The 24,188-nt window shown below is 35.0% G+C and overlaps 1 protein-coding gene across 5 annotated transcripts in view; it reads right to left on the minus strand.

The window, feature by feature from the left end:
• LOC123703419 (transmembrane and coiled-coil domains protein 2) overlaps positions 1–24,188 on the minus strand; it is a 48,444-nt gene that overhangs the window by 2,517 nt on the left and 21,739 nt on the right. Inside the window, exons 2-17 of one of the 5 annotated variants that reach the window (XM_045651396.1) lie at positions 16,321–16,535; positions 15,344–15,450; positions 13,873–14,000; positions 12,283–12,312; positions 11,731–11,853; positions 11,093–11,253; positions 10,661–10,731; positions 10,038–10,171; positions 7,543–7,557; positions 6,447–6,470; positions 5,147–5,294; positions 4,333–4,459; positions 3,949–4,059; positions 3,689–3,796; positions 2,750–2,943; positions 865–999 (exon numbers count right to left, since the gene is read on the minus strand). In XM_045651396.1, the coding sequence (XP_045507352.1) occupies positions 865–999; positions 2,750–2,943; positions 3,689–3,796; positions 3,949–4,059; positions 4,333–4,459; positions 5,147–5,294; positions 6,447–6,470; positions 7,543–7,557; positions 10,038–10,171; positions 10,661–10,731; positions 11,093–11,253; positions 11,731–11,853; positions 12,283–12,312; positions 13,873–14,000; positions 15,344–15,450; positions 16,321–16,470 (1,766 nt within the window). In that variant the 5' untranslated portion in view covers positions 16,471–16,535. The remainder of the gene's footprint in view (positions 1–864; positions 1,000–2,749; positions 2,944–3,688; positions 3,797–3,948; positions 4,060–4,332; positions 4,460–5,146; positions 5,295–6,446; positions 6,471–7,542; positions 7,558–10,037; positions 10,172–10,660; positions 10,732–11,092; positions 11,254–11,730; positions 11,854–12,282; positions 12,313–13,872; positions 14,001–15,343; positions 15,451–16,320; positions 16,536–24,188) is intronic. The other 4 variants (XM_045651397.1, XM_045651398.1, XM_045651400.1 and 1 more) reach the window with 4 other exon arrangements.

Consider the following 24,188-nt stretch of genomic DNA (forward strand, 5'->3'; position numbering starts at 1 on the left):
TCTTTACTATATTGATGCCTAAAATTGTGGGTTCTAGTTCAATGTTATTTCCATAAAAAAAGGCTGTATAATATTTTTTTATCTTTTTTGACTACACATACGAAGTAAATGATAAATTGAAAGGTTCGATTTTAGCAATATAAAAATAACTAAATATACAAATAGTTTAAGAGCACAAATTAATTGCCACCACCACTCATGGGCCATTTCCAAAAATTATTACGACCTTCAATCATTATCACATACATTCAGCATAGTCCCCGTACCCTGTCCCCCGTTTTACTTTCAATCCACGATGAGATAAATACAGATATCCTCCCCTCTATCCCTATTTCCAAACAAATATCACCGAACCCGAATTTTAAAGTAATGAACAGACACTTTTATACACATACACTTTTGTGTTTTAACGACAATTTGATTTAAAAAAGATTAAATAAAACCCATATTGCCTATCTCCCATCCCCTCTACCTGTCCTTCTAGAACCCACATTGCTAATCTCATATCCCCCCTACTTATCCCCCACTTTTAACACTAAACTAGAACCCACATTGCCAATCTCCTATCCCCCCTACCTATCCTCCAAGTTTAACACTAAGGCTGGTTGCAGAGCTTGACCGACCATCAGTGCGTACGTCAGTCGCGTTTGTCATATGTATGGAAATTCTTAAAACCGTTCATAGCTAGACCGACCATACGCACGCGTATTGTCATGCGCATAGTGTCATAGTCATAGTTGATGCGTATCGTCAGGACCGACGGTACGCACGGATGGTCGGTCAAGCTCTGCCACCAGCCTCAACTAGAGCCCACGTCCCTGTCACACCCACCCCGTCCCGCACCGGGTGTGTCACACCCATTACCTGTCGTGGTGCTTGTCGAGCAGGTACTCCTTGAGGCGTCGCGCGAGGTGCTCCGACAGCTGCGCCACCTCGGGCCACTGCTTCAGCACCAGCACGCCGAACATCACCGCCAGGCTCGTGGTCAGCACACGCACCCTGCACACACCACAATATGTTACTGTTACTTATTTCTTTGATACATTTGTAGGGAGAGAGGGCTGAAATCCAAGACACTGAATTTCAATCCACGATGAGATAAATACAGATATCCTCCCCCTATTCCTATAACAAATATCAGCGAACCCGAATTTATAATAAAGCATGTATTCAATATCTATTAAATTAGGTTACATGCTTGATAAATATATACTTAGCAAGCTTGTAATTTAATCTATTCACTAAATCTCACATTATGGAAAAACTATCGAGAAGTGATCTTTTATCGTGCTTGAGAAAGATGTAATCCTACTAATATTATAAATGCGAAAGTTTGTATGGATGTATGGATGTTTGTTACTCTTTCACGTAAAAACTACTGAACCGATTACAATGAAATTTAGCACACATATAGAGGGTAACTTGGATTAACACATAGGATAGTTTTGATCTCGGAAATCCCATGGGAACGGGAACTATGCGGGTTTTCCTTTGCAAACGCGGGCGAAGCCGCGGGCGGAAATCTAGTATAATATAAATATCGAATATAATCTATTTATTATTAGTATGCCTATTGTGTAGTAGAGCTGATCAGAGTAAACTATAATATGTATAATGACGGTATGTATGTGGAGTTTTATTGGCAATATGTATATTATGTGATGTTGAAGCATGTGCAGTGCTCGGAAAAGTTAGCGACCGCACGCACGTGTTTCACACTACATACATAGTGTGAAACACGAGCGTACGTTCGTGCGTGCGTGCGTACGTAAGTTCGTGCTTGCGTACGTGCAAGCGGGTGCGTTCGGTACGTACAGTGTGTAGTGTGCCGTGCGGTAGCGTGTGCTCAGCGGTGTGTAGCCCCCGGGGCGGTGCGAAACGCGGCAGTGCGTGCAGCATGCGGTGCTGCGTTGTATACTCTGTGCGGTGGCATGTGCACATGTATACCCTCTTTTTATAGTGGGGAAATCTTCCAAAGATACCCATGGTCCCCGGTGAAAGGAGCCGTGGGTTATGTCGGATTCTTACCGACTAAAACCCCACTGTGTTCCGTCGAGCCGCTTTAATGATGGGGCCGCGGGTATTGGTTGGAATTCTTCCGCGACTGCACATGTACACCCTTTTTTTATATAGTGGGGAAATCTTCCAAAGATACCCATGGCCCCCGGGGAAGGCGCCGTGGGTTATGTTGGATTCTTACCGACTAAAACCCCACTGTGTTCCGTCGAGCCGCTTTAATGATGGAGCTGCGGGTATTGGTTGGAATTCTTCCGCGACTGCACATGTACACCCTGTGGAGTGCCGTGTACCTGGTGCGCAGGAAGGGCATAGCGACGCCGGCGACGGTGGCGACGAGCAGCAGCGCGAGCTGCAGCAGCGTGAGCGCCACGTTGAGCAGCTTGACGAGCACGACGTGTACCTGGTGCGCAGGAAGGGCATGGCGACGCCGGCGACGGTGGCGACGAGCAGCAGCGCGAGCTGCAGCAGCGTGAGCGCCACGTTGAGCAGCTTGACGAGCACGACGTGTACCTGGTGCGCAGGAAGGGCATGGCGACGCCGGCGACGGTGGCGACGAGCAGCAGCGCGAGCTGCAGCAGCGTGAGCGCCACGTTGAGCAGCTTGACGAGCACGACGTGTACCTGGTGCGCAGGAAGGGCATGGCGACGCCGGCGACGGTGGCGACGAGCAGCAGCGCGAGCTGCAGCAGCGTGAGCGCCACGTTGAGCAGCTTGACGAGCACGACGTGTACCTGGTGCGCAGGAAGGGCATGGCGACGCCGGCGACGGTGGCGACGAGCAGCAGCGCGAGCTGCAGCAGCGTGAGCGCCACGTTGAGCAGCTTGACGAGCACGACGCGCGGCGGCAGCGCGGCGCCCGCCTCGCCCGCGCCGCCCGCCCCACCGCCCGCCCCGCCGCCCGCCATCCACTGCTCCAGCTTGCTTATCTGCGACACACACACACATACAAATAATTGACTAAATGAAAAAAAACGACGTGTGACACTCGGGGACTGCCGCGGTAAAGCTATTGCATGCTATGCCTTCAAGCCACACCTCCGCCCATCGGAGTGGGGAGCGTGAGGTTTTTTCGTTACGGAATTTCTCGATTCGGTCCCCGCGCTCAAGGCCCGCGATAGAAGCTATACAATAGCTTAAAAAACACTCACATTCCAATTTAAACTTAAAACATAATATATAGAATGACTGGTGAAACACACTTCAAATTAAAAAAATACTCGCAAGTTCACATAATAATTATGTAACAGTAGTAGATAATAAATTGGTGTGTCCCAATGTTTCTCCATTCCCAAAAAATAAAATGTAACAATCACGCGTTGCGCGCGTGCGCACGTTCCCCCGCCCCGCCCCCACCCCGCCTGCAATCCTTATGCATGTGATGATCGCCGCACTCCGGCACCCCGAGTCTTATATTCTATTGTAAATACCCTTATTTATAAGTGATATTTTTGCTTACGTATTTTGTAACTAAATAATTTCATAAATGACCATTTTAATAACACTAAATGTAAGTTTTTGAATAAGGAGATATTTCACACTGCCAAATAGCTATTTAAATAATATCATGATGCCTTTGACACGTGTCGATCCTGTCACACGCATCATGTGCACACGTATACATTTTGAACCGCTTTAAGATTAGTGTACGTTTGAGGGTGGTGTCGTACTCACTTTAGTTTGACACAGATCTAACGCCTCGTGTATGTCTCGTATCCGCTCTTCGCTCTGGTACTGTACTTTCTCTTCCACATCCGTTAGTGCCTGCTTTAAATTCTCTACCTGTGGAAACAATTAAACGATATAAACTTTTTTACTTTTCCGTTAAAAATGACTGCACAAAATCAAGAAAAAAATTTGAATTATCACAAAAATTGATAAAAGAAAAACAGATAATTGAAAATGTTCAATCACAGGAAAATTTTCAAAAGTACCTCGTTTTGATGTAACTCAGTGAGATCGTTGATTTGCTCCTCGAGTCGTTCCGTTTTGAAGCGCTCCTCTTGTAAAGCGGCCGATAGAAACGACACCTCTTGCGTTAAATTCTGAAAACAAATCAATTTTTACCAGTGACCATACAATACACAATTCATAATCAAAAGTAATTTTTTTCATTTTCAAAATGCATTTTTTTTTATTTTGGATTTGGAAAAATACATTTATTTAAGAATTACAAAAAATGTTTTTGTAATTTAATTTTTGTACAACTTTAATACAATAACATTACAAAGGACAACTCCATTAAATAATTTACACACACACGTAGTGCCACACAAAAAATTACAAAAAAAAAAAAAACATTTTTTGTGCCAAATGACCTTAAGTGCATCGATCTTCTCAGCCAGCCGCTCGTAGTCCTCCCGCCGCTCGCGCAGCTCGTTCAGTATCGGCTTGAGGCTGAACGTCGCCTCTGACATGTTGTTGGTGCCCGCTTGTGTGGGGTAACTGTATGTTAAACGTCACTTTAAACATTTTTAGTGTGCCTCGTAAAACCATACTGACAGAAAATAGGTATATTTTAAATCATAAAAGTGTCAAACAGTTATTTAGAAAGTATAGTCGTGCCAATTTAATAGGCTACATTTGACGTCTCAATTTTATCTTCGAAGAGAGGTAACGAGGTGGCCTTCCTCAATATACTATATCATCTATATCATCTCGCTAAGACCATTTTGCTGATCATGCCGTGTGTGAAAATTGTTCTGAATATTTTTTTTTTTTTATTTTTTTGATGCGCGCTCGCTTTTTACAATTGTCTTATAATATGTCCTATATTTTTACGATTGCCTGGAAGAGATTGCTTTTAAGCAATAAGGCCGCCTATTGTACACTTAGCAAGTTTATTCTTTTCAATTCATGATAAATGAAGTATCATAAATAAATAAATTATTTACCAGGTGAAAGGTAAGACGTTAGACAAATTTAGACAGGAGCTTCTACTCATGAAACTGAACTTTGTATGGATATCGGTCAGCTGATAAGCGAAGTTTCCTTACAAAGTCCAATTTTTTTTTTACGAATTCAGCAAAGTTGTACAACAAAAATTGTTCAGTTTTATGAGAAGAAGCTCCTATCTAAATGCGTCTGACGTCTTACCAGTCACCCTGTATATGTATGTGCGTGTATACTCACGGCGCGCCCTCGCTGGTGACGGAGGAGGAGGGCGAGGCGTCGGGCGAGTACTTGGGCGCGGGCGAGGTGGCGGCCCGCGGGAGCGTGGAGCCACGGGGCGCGGTCTCCCCCGCCTCGCTGGCGCGGGACCCTTCCGACGACGCGTTCGCTGCGCGTTGTACACACACTCAACATCCACATGGCGGGGGTCACGCGTTTATAGCGTGAAGCGTCATTGTAACGCATTCAGGCACAGAACACACGTGTATAATAGTAATGCAGCGTATTATAGTCCGGTCAAATTAGCCCAAAAAATAAGGGGGAAGTTACATAAAATCCCATCCAGGTATAAAATTGTTCAAAACGTCTTTTAAATAAAATTTTAAACTTCAGTACTTTGAAAACAATTACAAAGGTCAAAAATGTTTCTCACAATTTTACCAATATCAACAAGACAAATGAATTAATGTATTTTTTAACTAGATTGACCGGACTATATAAGGTCATTCATAAATATATATACGCTGCTTCATTATTAGCCTAGGCACTTGATTAAACAGTGCCATTCCATTTTTTCAAACGATACAACAGCGTATCATTTGAAACAACATAACTAAGCCGCACCTTTTAATATATGTAGTCTAGGCTATCAATAAAACTATTAATTTAACCAATTGAGCGTCAATATACAATAGAACATTACAGAAAATGCATAATAGATACATGGAGTATAATAGAGCATTGTACTCTTCGCCAATGGCATTGAAAAAGTTTCAAGTTGCAAGGTAAGTTTAAAAACATAACTTAGTTGTACGTATGTATGTTCTGAGCCTGAAGGTATACATTATTTAGACTTATGAATAAATATTTATGGTGAAAATAGTTATCTTAAAATATTAAAAATGATTTTTTATTAAGTCTTTATTTAATGCATGCGGCTAATTAAAATATTTATTATATCATTTTTTTATTATTATTGGATTTTGTTTTTAGGTCAGTCTAAACTCTAAACTCAATATGTAGGTACATTTCTTAGAAAAAAAAAATACATGCAACCCACTATAAATTATGTACTATGTTAAATGTATAGTCAGTTACGACGAATTTATTTTCAGAATATATTTCTAGGCTATTTTTTATATTTATTCTTTATATAAGCTTTAAAAGCTAGCTGATGGACATACGAAAAATAAATAAAAGCCATTTATAGAGAATAATGTAGATTATAGAGGCTAAAATGTACGCGTTAGTGCAAATAATTATAAATAATTTGCCAGAAAATCTAATAGATATGATTACATAATACGAAATATATATTTACCTCTCAGTTCCGTATGTTGGGGGGCTAGTGTGCAAGAACGAGACAAGAATATAAGCAAATAAATTTGAAATGCGACAACTAAGAAGTGATGAACGATGAGTCACAATATATATATACTATATTTATATGAATTTAGTGATAATTATTATAGACCAGATAGGTAAGTTTTACTATGTGCGAATATAAAAATTAAAACCGTGAAAGCAGTCTGATAATACTCTATGAAGTTAAAACAATTGCGAGTAGTGCATTACGCTAAACAATAAAACTAAAACGGTGCAAGTAATCTCCATACACTTATCTGAACATAATAATCACATCACTTAAACGAGTACCACGAAACCTTGTGTACTAATTAAATAATATATAGGTAAATACGAGAACAAAACTATAATTACATTATGTACTATTCAATATTATTACATTTCCTGCGACATTTTTTGCAATTCTTTAAAAACATCGCACGTCCGTCGTCACGTGAGTACCATTTGCAACTGAGTACTGACATAAAATGCTATCTAATATGAAATATCTATGACGTTTGCTGACAAGTGCTTATCTGCCATTACTGAACGATTTAACCTTGTGACAGATAATAACCTAATGTTGCAATGTACATTAATACATGTATGTTAGTAAAATATTCTAATATGTTGTGCATATGTGAGAAATTTTAATAGTTTCTGTTTAGGTAAAGATTAAGTGCTAATTTCTACTTGTGACATGTCATTATCTTTTATGGAACGGATTTTTTATAGAAATATATGACGCATATATTTTGTGTGTTTTATTTGCATGCAGAAACAAATTATTGTTACATGTTAGTAACTATTTTCTTATATATTTTATGTATATTTATGTGCACGGTTTATTATATATAAACAGCTACAAAACTAAAAACGCTAGATGTATTTTTTTTAAATCTACAAAATCTATGCAAGTGAGAATAGTGCATTGATGATTGCTTAAATACGTTATCTTTTGTTAAAATGTTAATAAAATTTGTGAGATATAACGTCATAGTTTAATATAATGATTTATTTATTAGCATAATGCTACTATATGAATGTTTCCAATAGCACTATGATATACTTACAGGGACCCGTGTTTTCTGTGAGACAAAATGGAAGTTTTAGCATACATATATACGATAATATATTATTACACACATAGATGATATCAATGACTACCAACATGTGTCATTTGTATCATATTTTTTTTGAACAAACTGATATTGTTTTAAGACACAAATACACTGTAAACATAATAAATATCCTATATTTTAAAATCTAAAAGCTGAGCGTGAATGGCAAGCTAATTTTCTGCCTTTTGAATGTTTGTCTAGCAAGCTTAGTTTAGCGTTTGAAAGTTGTTTATTTTTAAATTGTAGTAATAGTTGATAATCAAAAGTAGTGTGGGATACTTATGAGTTATGTATATATAAAAACCGTTATTTTCTATATCTGTATCTAAATAAACTTCTAAGAAAGTTCAAACACTTTATACGTTTAAAATTTTACACCAATATTATCACACAAATAGACAATTAATAAAAAGAGTAAAATTATAATATTGTGTTTCGAAGCGAGTCATGATTTTTTTTTAATAAAATCTATATTTTTAACCGACTTCAAAAAAAAGGAGGAGGTTATCAATTCGGCCGGTATGTTTTTTTTTTTATGTATGTACATCGATTACTCCGAGGTTTCTGGACCGATTTACGTGATTCTTTTGATTTTTTGTTCGATGAGGGATGGTGTCGAATTGGTCCCATAAAAATTTTATTCGGATAGGCCCAGTAGTTTTTATTTTATGAGCATTTTTGTCTGTGGGTATTTGTAAATGTTGCAAGTGCATGTTTGAAGTCGGTTGTTTTTAGTCGCAGTTATCACTTGTCTTGTAATTTGCAATAAGAGGGTTCCTTTCACATATTAACTATCAAAATTTTAAATGTAGGAATATTTAGGATATAATCTGTGTTTAACTGGCTGTTGCTATGCTGTGGTGTTATGAATTTTAACTTACAATGCTATGAATTTAGATCTTTCAGCGTAATATAGTAGCGCGGCCGCGCGGTTTTATCCGACTAACCGGCGGACAAAATCAAGTATTTTTATAGCTTAAATTTGTTATTCTGATACATAAGCTACATCACTGCAAGTGTCATCAAAATCCGTTCACTTGTTGCGCGTAAGAGACACAATCCTACATGCATGCATTCTTACAAACTTTCGCATTTCTAATAATAAATGAGATGGACGTGTATATAATGTGATATGTATCTCTCTCCCTCTTTTACATGCACGCGTAAAGAGGTAAGAGCACGTGCTCGTGTGTATTTTTCCACTTTTTGTTTCATCGCCTATGTATTTATATACACACGCTTGTGTTTATGCTCTTCTCTCATGTATTTGTTTGTTACCGAGCCGCCGACGGTTAAGCCGACGGTTACTAAAGTAAGTAAGTAAGTAAGTAAGTAAGTAAGTAAGTAAGTAAGTAAGTAAGTAAGTAAGTAAGTAAGTAAGTAAGTAAGTAAGTAAGTAAGTAAGTAAGTAAGTAAGTAAGTAAGTAAGTAAGTAAGTAAGTAAGTAAGTAAGTAAGTAAGTAAGTAAGTAAGTAAGTAAGTAAGTAAGTAAGTAAATAAATAAATAAATAAATAAATAGATTATCTACAGAATAAATAGACTATCCTAGATTATGCCGATGTATCCTATCCTGATCTCACCGAACTTCTATTGGATAAGCTCGAGCGATTTCAAAATCTATGCATTAGATTTATATTTGGGTTACGCAAATACGACCATGTATCCGGTTATCGTGCTAGACTCGGATGGCTCCCTATCAGATTACGCCGGGATACTCACATACTCCATTTGCTTTACAAAGTTTTGTTTTATCGTAACACTCCCTCATATCTCAAAGATAAATTTCAGTATTTATGTACTCACGGACTGAACCTGCGCTCTCATGAAACTCTATCTCTATGTATTCCTACACACAAATCTTTCTTCAATTCTTCATTTACTGTGAAAGCTATTAAACTGTGGAATGATCTCCCTGTCACAATTAGAAAAGCTCAAACTTTCGAGACTTTCAAACGTTTACTGAATAAACATTACATTAAAAAGTGATAACTTATTGTATTTAGGTACCTATATATTTTTAATACGATATTTATTTAATATATGCTTTATGTATATATGTATGTGTGTATGTATGTTTTTATTTATAATAATTTTTATGTACTTATGTATGTGTATGTTAATGTAGGTATATTGTTTTTTTTTTTTTTTGAATTTGTTTTTTAATTACCAATCTAATACAGCTTTACCACCACCCTCTGTCATGATTTTGGTTTTTTATCTTGTGTTTGGTTGCCTGGAAGAGATGGCTACTAAAGCCATAAGGCCGCCATTTGTGCATGTCTCTCTTCTGTATATGTATGTCTTTTCCTGTTTGTAATGGTGTACAATAAAGCGTTTTCATTCATTCATTCATTCATTCATTCATTCATTCATTCATAAATAGATAAATAAATAAATAAATAAATAAATAAATAAATGTATGAGTATGAGTATATGCGTCACGCACCGGCGAGATGCGCGATGTTGTCGGCGGATCCGAAGCGGTTGGAGCGCGAGAACAGGTGCGCGAACTCGCGCGGCGCCGCCATCACGCTGCCGCCCAGCCCCGTGATGCCGTCGCGGATGTTGCCGCCCACGTTCCTAACACAACACATACATACACATTTTGTATTGCTATTTAGTTAATTTTTTTTCAAATGTTAGCTCACTATTAACTGAATTTTTGAAGTTATACTTCTTTTGGCGCGATGGAGAAAAATGATGAGAGTGAATTTTTACGATGCGCGCGCACACCGACACCTAAATCTAACAGCATGAAGTTCTAGGTGGTATGAGAATTGATAACTATGTTCAAGTTGTATATTCTAATATTTTTTCCATGCGCCAAAGAAGTATAACTTCTAACGTACTCAGTATTTCGAATGCAGGGAATAGAGGGAAATAGCTCAGTTTTAGTTTAATACTGTCCAAAATTCAGTTAGATAGGTCAATAGCTTGTTAAGAAATAAAGAAAATCACAATAAATTATAGTTCATTTAACGTGTATTATTTAAAACAAATTAGCCAATCCAATAGAAGAAAACATTAATGATTAGAATACATACATATTGTATAGCATTCAATACCTACTTTAGACCTTGGCCCATATCCCGTAACACCTCCCGCGGCTGTCTGTGCGTCTGTCCGCTTGTGCCATGTTGCTAGAACACAAACGATTATTTGTGCTTAAAATATTAAAATAACCAGTTTATGTAATACAACACAGAATACCGTTTATACATTTAACCCATTGAGCCCCAAGCGACCCGATCGGTCCCAGACACAATAGATTTTCTATTGTGTCTGTGGTTCCGGGGCCTGAGTTATTACTTAGATTTAAAATTGTAAAGTTAGATTAAAAAAGTTATAAGTTTACTTAACAAATGTGTATCATTTCAACTAAATTATTGTTAAGAGCAAGTTAATTACATCGTAGATTAAAAATACTTTACACTTTAAAATATCATGTTTATCTCGTTTTCTTGCATCAAATAGGACTTAAAAAATATGCGGATATATTACCTCCCAATTCTTAATTCTCTTATTATAGCCCTCCAGTTTCTTCTGCAGCTGTACTATACATAGTGCGCTCTTCTGGTTTTTCTTCTCGAAGACTGCTTTAATTCGCTGCAACTGTTGCTTATCCGCGTTTGCAGCTAGCTTGAGGTATTCGTTCACATTGTCTGAAATATTTAACGTTATAATAATACAGGGTTTTGAAATTAATTATCTCGATAAAATCTTGATAAAACGAAAAAACATAATATAAAATACTGCGATAATGTATGTACACTGTACAATCTTCTATATATTTCAGTATTGATCGAATAGTGATTGGAGTGTTATTTTAGTGACAGTTAAATAAATGGTCAATGTTTATTATGCTTTGGATATATTTAACAAATAACAGCGATCTTTTGTGTCCCGCGTTTCCATACGCGAATAATTTAATAGCTTATGCCTTATGTGATATTCTTACCAAGTTTTATCAAAACCCGTTCAATACTTTTCGCATGATTTACTGATAGAAATCCCTAGCCTTCCAATCATCCAAACTTTAATAGTTATTTAAGTAGTATTAAGTTTATGTTAATAAATTGCGTTTTTAACCCGTTAAAAACCAACTTTTCCAAATAAAATTCGCACAAAAACAATCTCACCATCCCGTATAGTCTGTTCGAGCCGAATCAAGTCCTTCGTCCGTTCGATCTTGCTGTTGAGATGCGCGATCGCTGCGAGCGCTTTCGCTGACGTCACGTTTCCGCTGCCTTCGCTGTCTTCCGCTGAAAATTATATTATAGATTATAATTATTTTTGAAGTTATACTTCTTTTGGCGCGATGGAGAAAAATGATGAGAGTGAATTTTTACGATGCGCGCGCACACCGACACCTAAATTTAACAGCATGAAGTTAGTTATAGGTGGTATGAAAATTGATAACTATGTTCAAGTTGTATATTCTAGAATTTTTTTTCCATACGCCAAAGAAGTATAATTTCACACTCTTTTTTTTAGGGTGATTTTTTTTTATAAATATCCTTATAGAAAATAGTAGTGTTCATGGGTTTTGCAAAATATCTCTCTAAACACTACGTAATCGTTCTTGAAACAAAAAATATTCAGAGTAATTAAAAAGAAGGTAATAACTGGTGGACATTCTATAATCAAGAGAAAATATATTCGTAGTTGTTATAAATATAAATATTACTCACATCCTTGATTTAAGTAGTCTCCATCTTGACCTGAAATTATATAAACCTTAGTCAAAAAAATAAAAATCATCTCCATCACATATTATCTATATACATATACTAGCGGTCCGCCCCGGCTTCGCCCGTGGTACATATTAACGTTTTCTCTACATAAGAACCATCCTCGTACTTCAAGGAATATAATAAAAAAAGAATTATCGAAATCGGTTCAGCCGTTCTCGAGTTATGGAATTACAACGAAAAGTGGCATTGATTTTTATATATTAGATAAAACTCAAAGGTGACTGATATAGTGATCTATCAACGCACAGCCCAAACCACTGGACGTATCGGGCTGAAATTTGGCATGCAGGTAGATGTCATAACGTAGGCGTCCCCTAAGAAAGGATTTCCCGAAATTTGTATGGAAAAAATACGCTACACAGTAGCTCAGTCGCATAAAAACTAAGAGAAAATACACAGATAATATAAACATTTATTCAAACCGTATAATTGAATCAATATTCCGAATCGGCATACACATTTAAATAATTATTAAAAAGCATCAAGTATGGACCAAATACGGTAAACATCATGTTTCAAAATGAATAATTTATATGACCGACGAATATAACACGTTATCATTAAAATTGTATAAGTCATAAATATTAATATGCTCTTACACGGTAGAATTTATTTATTAGAAGTAATGATATCGCATTATTTATACATTGATCGGTCGTTTTTATTTCTACAGAACTTTGATAGTCCTATTATCATAATATGGTCTAAAAGAAATGTTATGAATCAAATATAAACGATACAATTTAGATTTAGATTAAGGTCAGGTAAAAAAGTGAACTTTATTCAATAATCGAATATGCAAGTCTTTCTATAGCAAGAAGTATATGATATTTATTTTTATGGGTAAATACAGCAGTAAACCTCTGAAACATGTAATTATTTTACTTTAAACTTGACTCAGTCCGATGTTAATTACTTGGAACACTCGGAATTTCCCGTGAGAACGTGTAAACGCAGAGAAAATGTACTTCATTTTTAAAAATATTGGAATGATTGCCTTGAAATGAATAGACAGAGACCTAGATATATAAATTTTCTAGACATGTTGATATTAAATACAAAATAAAGGTTGGTTTTTTATTAAATACTAGCTTTCCGCCTGCGGCTTCGCCCGCGTTTTCAAAGAAAAACCCGCATAGTTCCCGTTCCCGTGGGATTTCCGGGATAAAACCTAGCCTATGTTACTCGTGGATAATGTAGCTTTCGAATGGTGAAAGAATTTTTAAAATCGGTCCAGTAGTTTATGAGCCTATTCATTACAATCAAACAAACATACAAAGTTTTCCTCTTTATAATATTAGCGTAGAAAAGTTGTTTCTGAAAATTATTTATTGTGCCTACCATACCATTTAACGTATTATATGTAAATACACAGTAAAAGAGAAGAGATAAAGTGCTAAGGGCGACCTTATAAGGGACGTTAAAAACTAAAAAGTTTATAATCTCTGTCTCTGTGTATATGTATGTTTGTATGTATGTGTGTGTGACAATCAATTTTAAAATAAACCTAAATATATAATATCTCACCTCTATAAGCGGGAGACCCGTATTCGTCCGCAGACAGCCCATAGGACACGTTAGGACTGTACACGGCTGTGACGTAGTCGCCGCCTAGAACGTTCGCGATGGCCTTCTTTTGCGGCGAGTCTTCTAAACTGAAATGTTTCATGAGCATTTATTAGTATATTAAAGTATTTAGAAAGAAATTTTGTCGAATAATTAAACGCTTTCTTCAAAGATGTCTTCACAATGAAGCAATTTATATTATAACTAGCTGCTCCGCGCGGTTTCACCCCCGTGGCTTCACCCCTGTTGATCGTAGCGTGATGATATATAGCATATAACCTTCCTCAATAAATGGGCTATCCAACACCGAAAGAATTTTTCAAATCGGACCAGTAGTTCCCGAGATTAGCGCGTTCAAACAAACAAACAAACAAACTCTTCAGCTTTATAATATTAGTATAGATGAACAAAAAAAGCTCGCTAATTAAGTCGCACAGAAAACTTCAATCTTTAATGAATGAATAATTTACTCGGCATAGTTTGATTTGACTTGTTTAATTACATGATAGAATTCAAGAAAAAAATCTGTAGAATGCGAATACAAATCGTTAAAAATACTTTCTACTATATTATCACCAAATGGGCGATAGCGAAGATCTATTATATTTCACCTTTACAGGCCGTTATCAACCTTATACATATAACAAATCCTTACAAGTTACATACAAATCAAACTCAACCACCTAAAACAAACACAATTCCAAGCAACAAACAAAACTTAAGGACCAAACTCACAAATCTGCATTTGGCATTCACGTACCAAAGGTTATATTAGTTAGGATTCAATTTCCTAAAGTTTTCAAGTCTCCAATTAAAACTATACGAGGCTAGATTGCTCCGAAATAGCAGTAAAAGTCAAGGGGTCATGTATCCGCTTGATATTTAACTGATGGAAGCAAACTAATGCAATTTACTTTGTGCCGTTTCAAATATGACAATTATTTCAAATTTAGTAGCCGTAGGTTGTTTGTAAAGCACGAGTTATTTTCGTATACAAAATATGGCTTTGGTTTTTAATAATAATTAAAGGTTTATTTATAGATATTTTATATTAATATATAGTAGCATATGAAATGCTAAGTATATCTTTATTTTATAAAATTGCTTTTTAAAAAGGAAGGAATGTAATATTGGTGACAATAACACGAGTGAAAAAGTAGGTAAGCAATGGAATTAATAAATAAAAATTTAGTTTAAATGTGATTGATTAATCGTTAATACCTAAGAGCAAACATTTTTTACTGAATGGACCTCATACATACCTACATAGTACTGTAGTTAGAAGTACTTTGGCTGATAGTTGTAATGATCCGTTGCTGAAAGCTCATGCAAGCAATGTACCTCCAAAGCTCTTTATTACCATCGCATAAAATAACACTATACTGTATCACATACATAACACCTCTATATTCTATACAATATAAATACTTACTCTCTAGACGAATTGCCCGTAGTATTCGCGGACAGAGGACTATTGCCGAGATCCCTTGAATGCGACTTGACGTGGTGCGACCGAGGCTCACCGTGCCGTGACGTATCCTGCAACGAACACACACCATCGTTACACTTAATTAGCAATACGTACCACATAACCCAAGATTCTGATACTATGTACATTCCGATATATACATTTGAGAAACTAAAATAAAAAAGGAACTAAAACAAAAAGCTATTTATTTTTAACTGAAGAGTTCGGTCCATGTCGATCTAATGATTGTACAGACAAAAACATTGAGAACAAGCTTTCGGTTGCGTGTGATAAGATAATACATTTAGTTGAATGGCAGATAAAATTTCGTAAATAAACCATTGTTCTACTAAACTATTGATTTGACATGCGTTTTTGGGTCGTCTCTCGCTTCTGGACTTTGAACTTGTTTATTTATATAAAAAAACTTAAAATATATACAATGTATTTTATATGATGCTTATAAAGTACGGACTGACTCGTTATCTGAATTTATCATGAACGTGCAACTTGTCCATTCTTACGAGTACCAACATAATTGTTATTACTCATACTGACATTGCTACCTTGCGCTTGACTTCTTACTATGCTAATAGCTGACGTTTGTAACCATAACTGAATGAATTATCGTCATCAATTCTTACAGGATTAATATATTTATTTTCAACTTTTCATATGATCACAATTGACTTGTGGTGTATCCGGTATTGACGGTTTATGGTCACTGTAGTCACTCGCATTACCTACCCAAAGCTATTATAACCGCCTGAATTTTAATATCAATAATAGTTTCCATAATTATCAATAAAGAAGAACATGATACATTAGAAGGTTTGAAATTTTTTTGACTTGCAATTTATCCACTACTTGCCAATTGTTCCTATATTTTGACTTGCAACATAACCGTGAATATTATCAGCTGTGACGTCACAGATACTCACGCTGACATGATGCACGGTGGGCGACTGCACCCTCGACCTTATCACGGCGTCGTCCGTGACCGCCGGGTCCCTGGACAGCTCCGCGGTGGACGGCGACTGGCTCCTGCTCGACCCCTTGCTGTGACCATGGCTGACGTGCAACGTATCCATGCCTAATGGTGCCTTGCCACTGACATAGTTGTCACTTTAATTCCATGGGTTCCATTCTTTGTTACCTGCAAAAAATTGAGATGCTATGTTACGTATAAACTGAAAAATAAACACGAAACAATAATGTCAAGGTTGTTAGGTTTTTGTACTCTTATTACGTCTACAAGATTTCTTTATAAAAACGTGTTTGTTGTATTTTTAAAAATGTCGCGTCTCAATTTATTTGAGCATGTCTTATAATGAGAAATTACAAACGGCACGAACGATAAGAGCGAACTCTTAAATGTCGAGAGCAGAAAATCATATTATTTCACAGAGATTCACAAATTGTGCGAAACTTGAATAACTGCCAGGAGAGAGATATTTTTATTAGTACAATATATGTAATAATAATTTCAAATAAAACAAAAAACATATGTAACTATTTGACCGATATAGCAGTAACATTTATTGAGTTAGAACAGGTTGTTTCATTTTTTGGTCTACTTATGTCTAGATTGGCATACAATTTACGCAGGCATTATCTCGTCAGCTATTTTTATAAGAACGCGCTTTTCTAACAATTGTAGATAGACTCAAGTACAATATATTTAATCACTACATAGTATAAAACAAAGTCGCTTTCTCTGTCCCTATGTCCCTTTGTATGCTTTAATCTTTAAAACTACGCAACGGATTTTGATGCGGTTTTTTTTAATAGATAGAGTGATTTAAGAGGAAGGTTTTAGTATAAAATTTATTAGGTTTTAGACGAAGCGGGCGAAGCCGCGGGCGGTAAGCTAGTTGTTGATAAATTCAAATATTCATACAACATAATATCAAAATATTACGACCTCTATGCGTGTACACCACTTGAATACTAAAAGACTTTCCATTGCCGACCGCCATAATTGGTCTCTAGCCGAAAATACATTGCTTTATTCGTTCTGAACGTATTTTTTGAGTAACATGAATATTTTCTCCCGTTTTATTGTTAAGAACTCATTATGAAGGGATTTGTTACGTTGTCATTAAATTGTTATGAATACGTGTAAAAATAGAATAATTTCGAAAAAATGTAATAAGTGATGGCAATAAAAAAGGGCGTGTGTCAGAAGTGAAACTTATTTTGCGGTATTCAAAAGGACCAAAATCGTCGCCTTACTTCATGATGTGTCGGGATTGCCATGACGCGAACTTGAAATTTTACACTCGACACGCCTAAAGAAGTTTCACTTCAATAAGAAAATTTAAGTTAATTATCATTATTAGAGTAACCAGGGGCCGTAGACAAAGTAACAATTACAAAACGATAACGAAGTTAGAAATCGCAAAAATGTATGGGATAAACGCCGCGTTAGATCACGTGGTCTATCTAATGTCAATCCCATACATTTTTGCGATTTCTAACTTCGTTATCGTTTTGTAATTGTTACTTTGTCTAAGGCCCCTTATAATTTCTACAAATTACAATCATCCTTATTCCTTTCACTTTCTAGAGCGCACAAGCAACAAATTTCACAAATAGCGACTCTTCATAGCTAGAAAATTCTTGCTATTATAGTCTCTCAAAGAACTAAACGTAATTAAATTTTAATAATACCCTGAGGCCTAACTTTATAAGAGTTGCTGAGTTAGTGAGTTCATTAATTGAGATTAAAATCGTAATGAAAAACATTTTACAACAACGGTTTTATAACAGCTTTCAAGAATCGTACTTAATTATCGTATTAAATTTTGAATGCTTCTTGGTATATAGAATCTTCCAATAAATAACTCAAAGAAAACACGAGCAATATTTTAAGTTCATGTATGTATGCAGATCTAAAATAAAAGCCAATATATATTATTAATTATTAATCCTGTTTAAAATACCTTTGAAAAAAGGGTAGATACTAAATATCTGTATAAGAAGAAACTAATAAATCAATTGATTATTTATAACTTTGCAACATTGAATACGTCGATATTAAATTAACCCTATTTTCTAGCGTGCTCACTAAAAAGTGAAGAGAAAGATTATGACGTAGTGCACTTGACTTATTACATAAACTGTTTCACGAACCACGGTGCGTCCGTAACGCAGAACTCAACAGAACTAGATAAGGCAACCGTGTCAAGTGTAGGCGCAAAGAAGTTATGATTCAGGGGATTTTAATAAAATTGCTAAATGCATTAGAAAATAATTACAGTTCGGAATCATTTAAATCATTGTAAATGCAATACAAATTCTTGCATGATGTAATAACGCACCTATTTCTCAATGGTGTGAAGATACCTACAACACATTTTTATACATAATATGTACATAGTTACATACATATTCCCATAGTACACTGTTTGTAAAATCACGTTGACCATTGACGTAAAGCCAATACAAACATGAAATACGCATACTTGATTATACAAATCTAGTCTAATGGCTTCAATTGATCCATCTAGTATTTTATATCTGTGGCAGAATGTGCAATATCTACTATGTTGCCGACAAACGCGACGGGTAGTATAAACACTGCCAAGTTTAGAACTATTACTATAAATAATGTTACATCCAAATATATATTGTTTACGAGATATATATTTGCAGTGATATATTGATTGCTAACAGCTTACGACATCTTGAATGCATTGATTATAACAACATAAACATTAAACACAAGTCGATAAAAAACATCATGTTAGAAATCAAGACACTTTTCTGTACAAGTTAGAAATATCTCTAAATAGACTCGAGTACTAGGTAACAAAATAAATTGCGTTTATTTCTTTGATAAAATTCCCACCCCACGCAGTCTTTATATAGATGGGAAAGTCGGATCAAATATGAATCGAAATAGCTCAAAAGATATCCAGACCGTTAGTACTAAGGAGATATAAAGCATTAATATCTTTCTCGTTCAGTCTATCAGTAAAATTTGCGAAGACCAATATATACATATGAAAAGCCATTAATTCTCATGCTATTAAAATTCACATCGAGTAAGGTCCATTGAACTGTATTATTCATAAAAGTAATTAATTAACGAGTGACATGCTCAGTAATTTATAGCTCCATAGTTGATCCAATTCGCTAATCAAGTAGGTTAACGACAATCGATTTTATGGACACGTGTGTTTATACATTTTATAAATATTTACATAATAAATCGGGCGTTTTACAAGAAAAATACACGTAGATTTAATACTATAATACATGAAGTTTCAATCTCGTTGCTTTCTTGTACACAACACACAACAATTTTGCTATATTTTCTACAAAAGAATCAAACTGAGTTTAATAAACTGATAATTGTGTGCACCATACTGTAAATCCTTCCACTACGACATTAAATTTACTTAACTAGAGTGGTTCTCATAGAAGGTTTTGGTATATATTTTTTTAGGTTTTAGACAAAGCGGGCGAAGCCGCGAGCAGAAAGCTAGTATGAGAAACGTTACATTTGGTTTTTATGTTTCAGTGAAGATGCTATGTATAGCTAAGATGAGCTTGCTGCTTGAACAATTGGTAAGGGACAAAAAAAGAGGTTGTTTCTGAGGTGAAATATGAATATAATATGAAATATGAATATATATAATGAGTAAAATTATCGTAGGTAGATGTTTTATTTACATACGTACAGACCGAATATTAATTGCAAACACTAATTAATAAGAGAAAGTTTTATAAAACACAAACAGAGCTCATGAGCTCGAAAAAGGTTAAACCTGAATCGTTCAATTAAACCGAAAATAATTGGCGTTATACAAACTTTTATGATTAAACTGTCGATATCGATAAAACTGTTTTCGTTTAATAAATCATAGTTTTTACGTATTTTACTAACGTATTTACACTACCACCTGACTTGCTAAAGTAGTCACTAAGTATAGTCCTTTCTTGATTCCTAACTCAGCTATAAAAAACCTTATTTCGTAAAACTTACACACCTATTATACCTAATTGCTTTCATAGAAATAATATTTTTAAGGACATGGATGGATCCATCCATAATCGCTTTAAAATATAATCTTTAACTGAACTGTCTTCATTTTAAAGAACGATAAAAATACTCATGTACTTTTTATTTTAAAGATTTTTTTAAAATATGAATACGAAAAGAACTGTCGTTAGCATCAATGGCACATGCTTGAGATTTAACTCTCTGGGGCTTATCATAAAAGATTAGTCAGTTTTTAATTAGATACTTATAGAGAAATACCCACATTTGACTGATTAATTATTTATCATTGAACTAGCGGTTTCGTGCGGTTTTACGCGTATTCTGTGTAAAATTTTTATCTCATGCAGAAAATATAAGTGTATCGTTATACTTGATGCTTCGTTTAATCGTAATATTTAATTAAGTTCCCCTTTATTTAAGGGCGACCGACTCAGAAATCGTTTACATATAAATGAAACGAAACTAATTCCTAGAACACTGTAGGCGTTCTATATTCTAGGAATTAATTATAACTGAAATATCATTTGGATAGAATCTTGATAAATGGCCGAATACAAATTCATTCAGAAACTTCCATGTCGTAAGGACGTTTAGAATTTATGGCCAGCTACATCACTGGCAGGCAACAAATCGAGCTTCTAAAGATTGATTGGAAATTGGAAACGGTCAGCACTTTACAAATATGTACGTTCTTACAGAAAAAAGAGCGTGTGTGCCGTGCACACGTGTCAGAAGTGAAACTTCATCGACTAGATTTAAAATTATTAAAATCGTCGCCTTACTCCATGTCGTGACGGTATTGCCAATGCCATGATGCGACCCTGGAATTTTACTCTCAACGCGCCTAAAAAGTTTCACTTCAACAAACGTTTATTCATACAAACATTTTCCTGTCGTTTATTGTATGTAAAACGTATTAAAAGATTAGTGACGCGAATACCGTCAATATGTAATTCGACGCGTCATAAACGAACCTACACCTCGTCATAAACAGATAATGAAACATGTTTTTATTAAGGTGTTCCTGGAGTACCCTTGTCACAGTAACATTGCTTTATCTGATGACATCTCTTACATAAACTAGTAGAGATTTGAGTTACCTCAATATCCTATTTACAACAAATATGCAGTTCTTTAAAAGTATCTCTATAGTGCATCGTCTATAAAAACAATCACATTTCTATAGCTCTACAGTCGTGTGACGTCATCGCTTTTGGCTGAATATTTAGCAAACCCCAAGCAAAGGGTTATTGGCTGTATGTCAACAGACGTAAAACCATCAACCACGGTACATAAGAACGGTAAACAACCGTCGAATCGATATAAGACTGATAGTGAGAGCGGAATACAGTTTGATTAGCGGTTTTACGGGTATTGCTACTCGTCGAGTCTATTTATAAAGATATTATTATTAAATACATGAATATGACAGCATTTTTGCAGATTCGCGCCCTTGAAGTTCTTTAAATGAATATAAAAACGTTCAAATCTTTTTGCATTTTACGTTGATTACCTTGTTTGATGACTGATTAAGTAAGTATTTAGAAAAAAAGAGATGAAAAACTACTCATATTTTTTTTATAAAATAAATAATACATAAACAATGTTATAGACATTTGAAACTATAATCAAAACAAAGTTGCTTAATCTAATAAAACTAAGTAGGTAAATGGGCCCTAAGCGTTTAGTGTATTTGATAAGGGAAATAGAGATTTCCAGAAGGTTCCAGAATTTGAGGTCAATGTTATTCCATAAATGTACGCGCACTTTTCAACCTTTTCAAACAAAAATGGTTTTTATTTGTAGCTCAACTGAAAGTTGAACATAAAAATGGATACTTAACAAAAGTCTGGATCATGGATATCACATGATCTGAGATCAAATTGTTTGACAATACATTTCAAAATCTGAAGAAACTCAAGGTTTCTTTTACGTCTGTGTCACTTATCGATTTTTTATTTACGAGTAATGTCGAGTACAACGAATAAAGAGAAAAATACTTTGTCTTCATCGAGAACCAAACTGAAGACTCTTTAATTTTCTAAAGCTTCTAAGTAAATCAAGACAAGGGCTGTGGAATTGAGATTTGTTAGATTTATATTAAATATAAAAACCAAGTGATTTCTTTACAGGAAAGCTATAGTACTAGTAATTATTTTAATAAGAATCGAAGAAAAGAATGTATAGTAATAACATAGGTAATTGTGAATAGCTCTACATTTGTACCTTCAATCGTTTCCAAATTTAGGATAACGTGATTATAGGAGCGAATTCCCTCCAACGTACACCATTACTGTTTTCTTTTATGAAGAAACAATTGGAATTGAAGTACCACTCATTTGAAAAGCATTTCTTTTCTTATTTATGTTTGAAGGTAAGTTCTTAATAATTCTTATCAATCCCTTTGAATTCAATCTCCGATTCAAGCCACACATTACTAGGTATACAAAAATTGAAAATGAAAATTTTAGATACCTATTTGCAAACATCGTTTTCAAATACGCATCTACATTTCCAATCAATTGAAAACCGACCGTGTTATAATCCAATACGGTGCATAATTAAACGTTAGATACGCTACGTTCGGTGGTTTGGCAAACCGCAGTCGATTGCGTGCTTGCCTGTAACCCATCCATTGGTTTACACTGTACATGCTTCTGCTATTAAATATCTATTGGGAAGTTAAATTTGATGTTACTAGGCAATGATACGAAAATTATAAGCTATTGGATGGGATTAATAATATTATGTTGACGAGATTTGATAAGAAGAAGAATAAGAAAATTGTAACAAATTGTACAAAATGTTTTCATGTGGATAAGTTTTGAAAAATTTAGGGCTTAATTTTTAACATATTTATACTACCTTAATTTAACAATCTATAAATCTATGTAGTCTATATGTATCTTGGGTCAATCTACTTATCAATTAATGTCCAAAGCATCCCCTTTAATATGCATCATCTCGATTTATTTTTCGCTGAAGAAACCCCCACGTGTACTTAAGGAGCCAGTTTAATTCACGTCTCAGCCTTTATAATTCACAATAATAATCTAATTAGCTCTTATAGATAGTCATCTAATTGTACCAGCTTATGTAATTATCGGCAGCGTTATAACATTTGTACAAGGTGCGTACACCTGTACCTACGCGTTTTCTACGCAGATTTCTATGTTAAATATTACCCAGTTTATTTTTGTAATTTGTCTTATGTATTTGTATATTGTAAGAACATGTTTTCATGCATTTATTTACCGTGAACAAAATATCTTAATTCAGCTACATCAACATGTAAGTATTAAATACAAATATTGGCATGGAAAGATTTGTATGTTTGTGTGTAACAAATAAACTTAACTACTCTTTCAATTTTAACTTTTCGCAAGCTACATAGGTATATCTTTACCAACTTACTCAGGCTAAGTATATTTTTTTAACTCGAATGAACCCAGATAAAGCCAGGGCGATCGACACTAGTATATTATAGTTGTGAACTTTCGTCTTATTGTGGATAAGGTTAAATGTATTTTACATCTGTTTACAACCGACCTTTGGCAGCGTTTTGTCTATCGGTTATCGAACCCGAAATTGGATGGAGAAATATTGCAACGGATATTGAATTCATGATTTATGCCATTTCTTATACTTATACAACACAATCATATTAAAATATTACTTTAAATGTGCCGAATACTATCTTTGCTAGTACAATAAAACATTTACCGATGGATTTTCTTAACCATTTTCGCAAACTACATAACTATATATTTTTTTCTATAGAAAAAGCTTTGAATTATT

This window comes from Colias croceus, chromosome 26 (assembly GCF_905220415.1).
Source record: "Colias croceus chromosome 26, ilColCroc2.1".
Taxonomy (NCBI): Eukaryota; Metazoa; Arthropoda; class Insecta; order Lepidoptera; family Pieridae; genus Colias; species Colias croceus.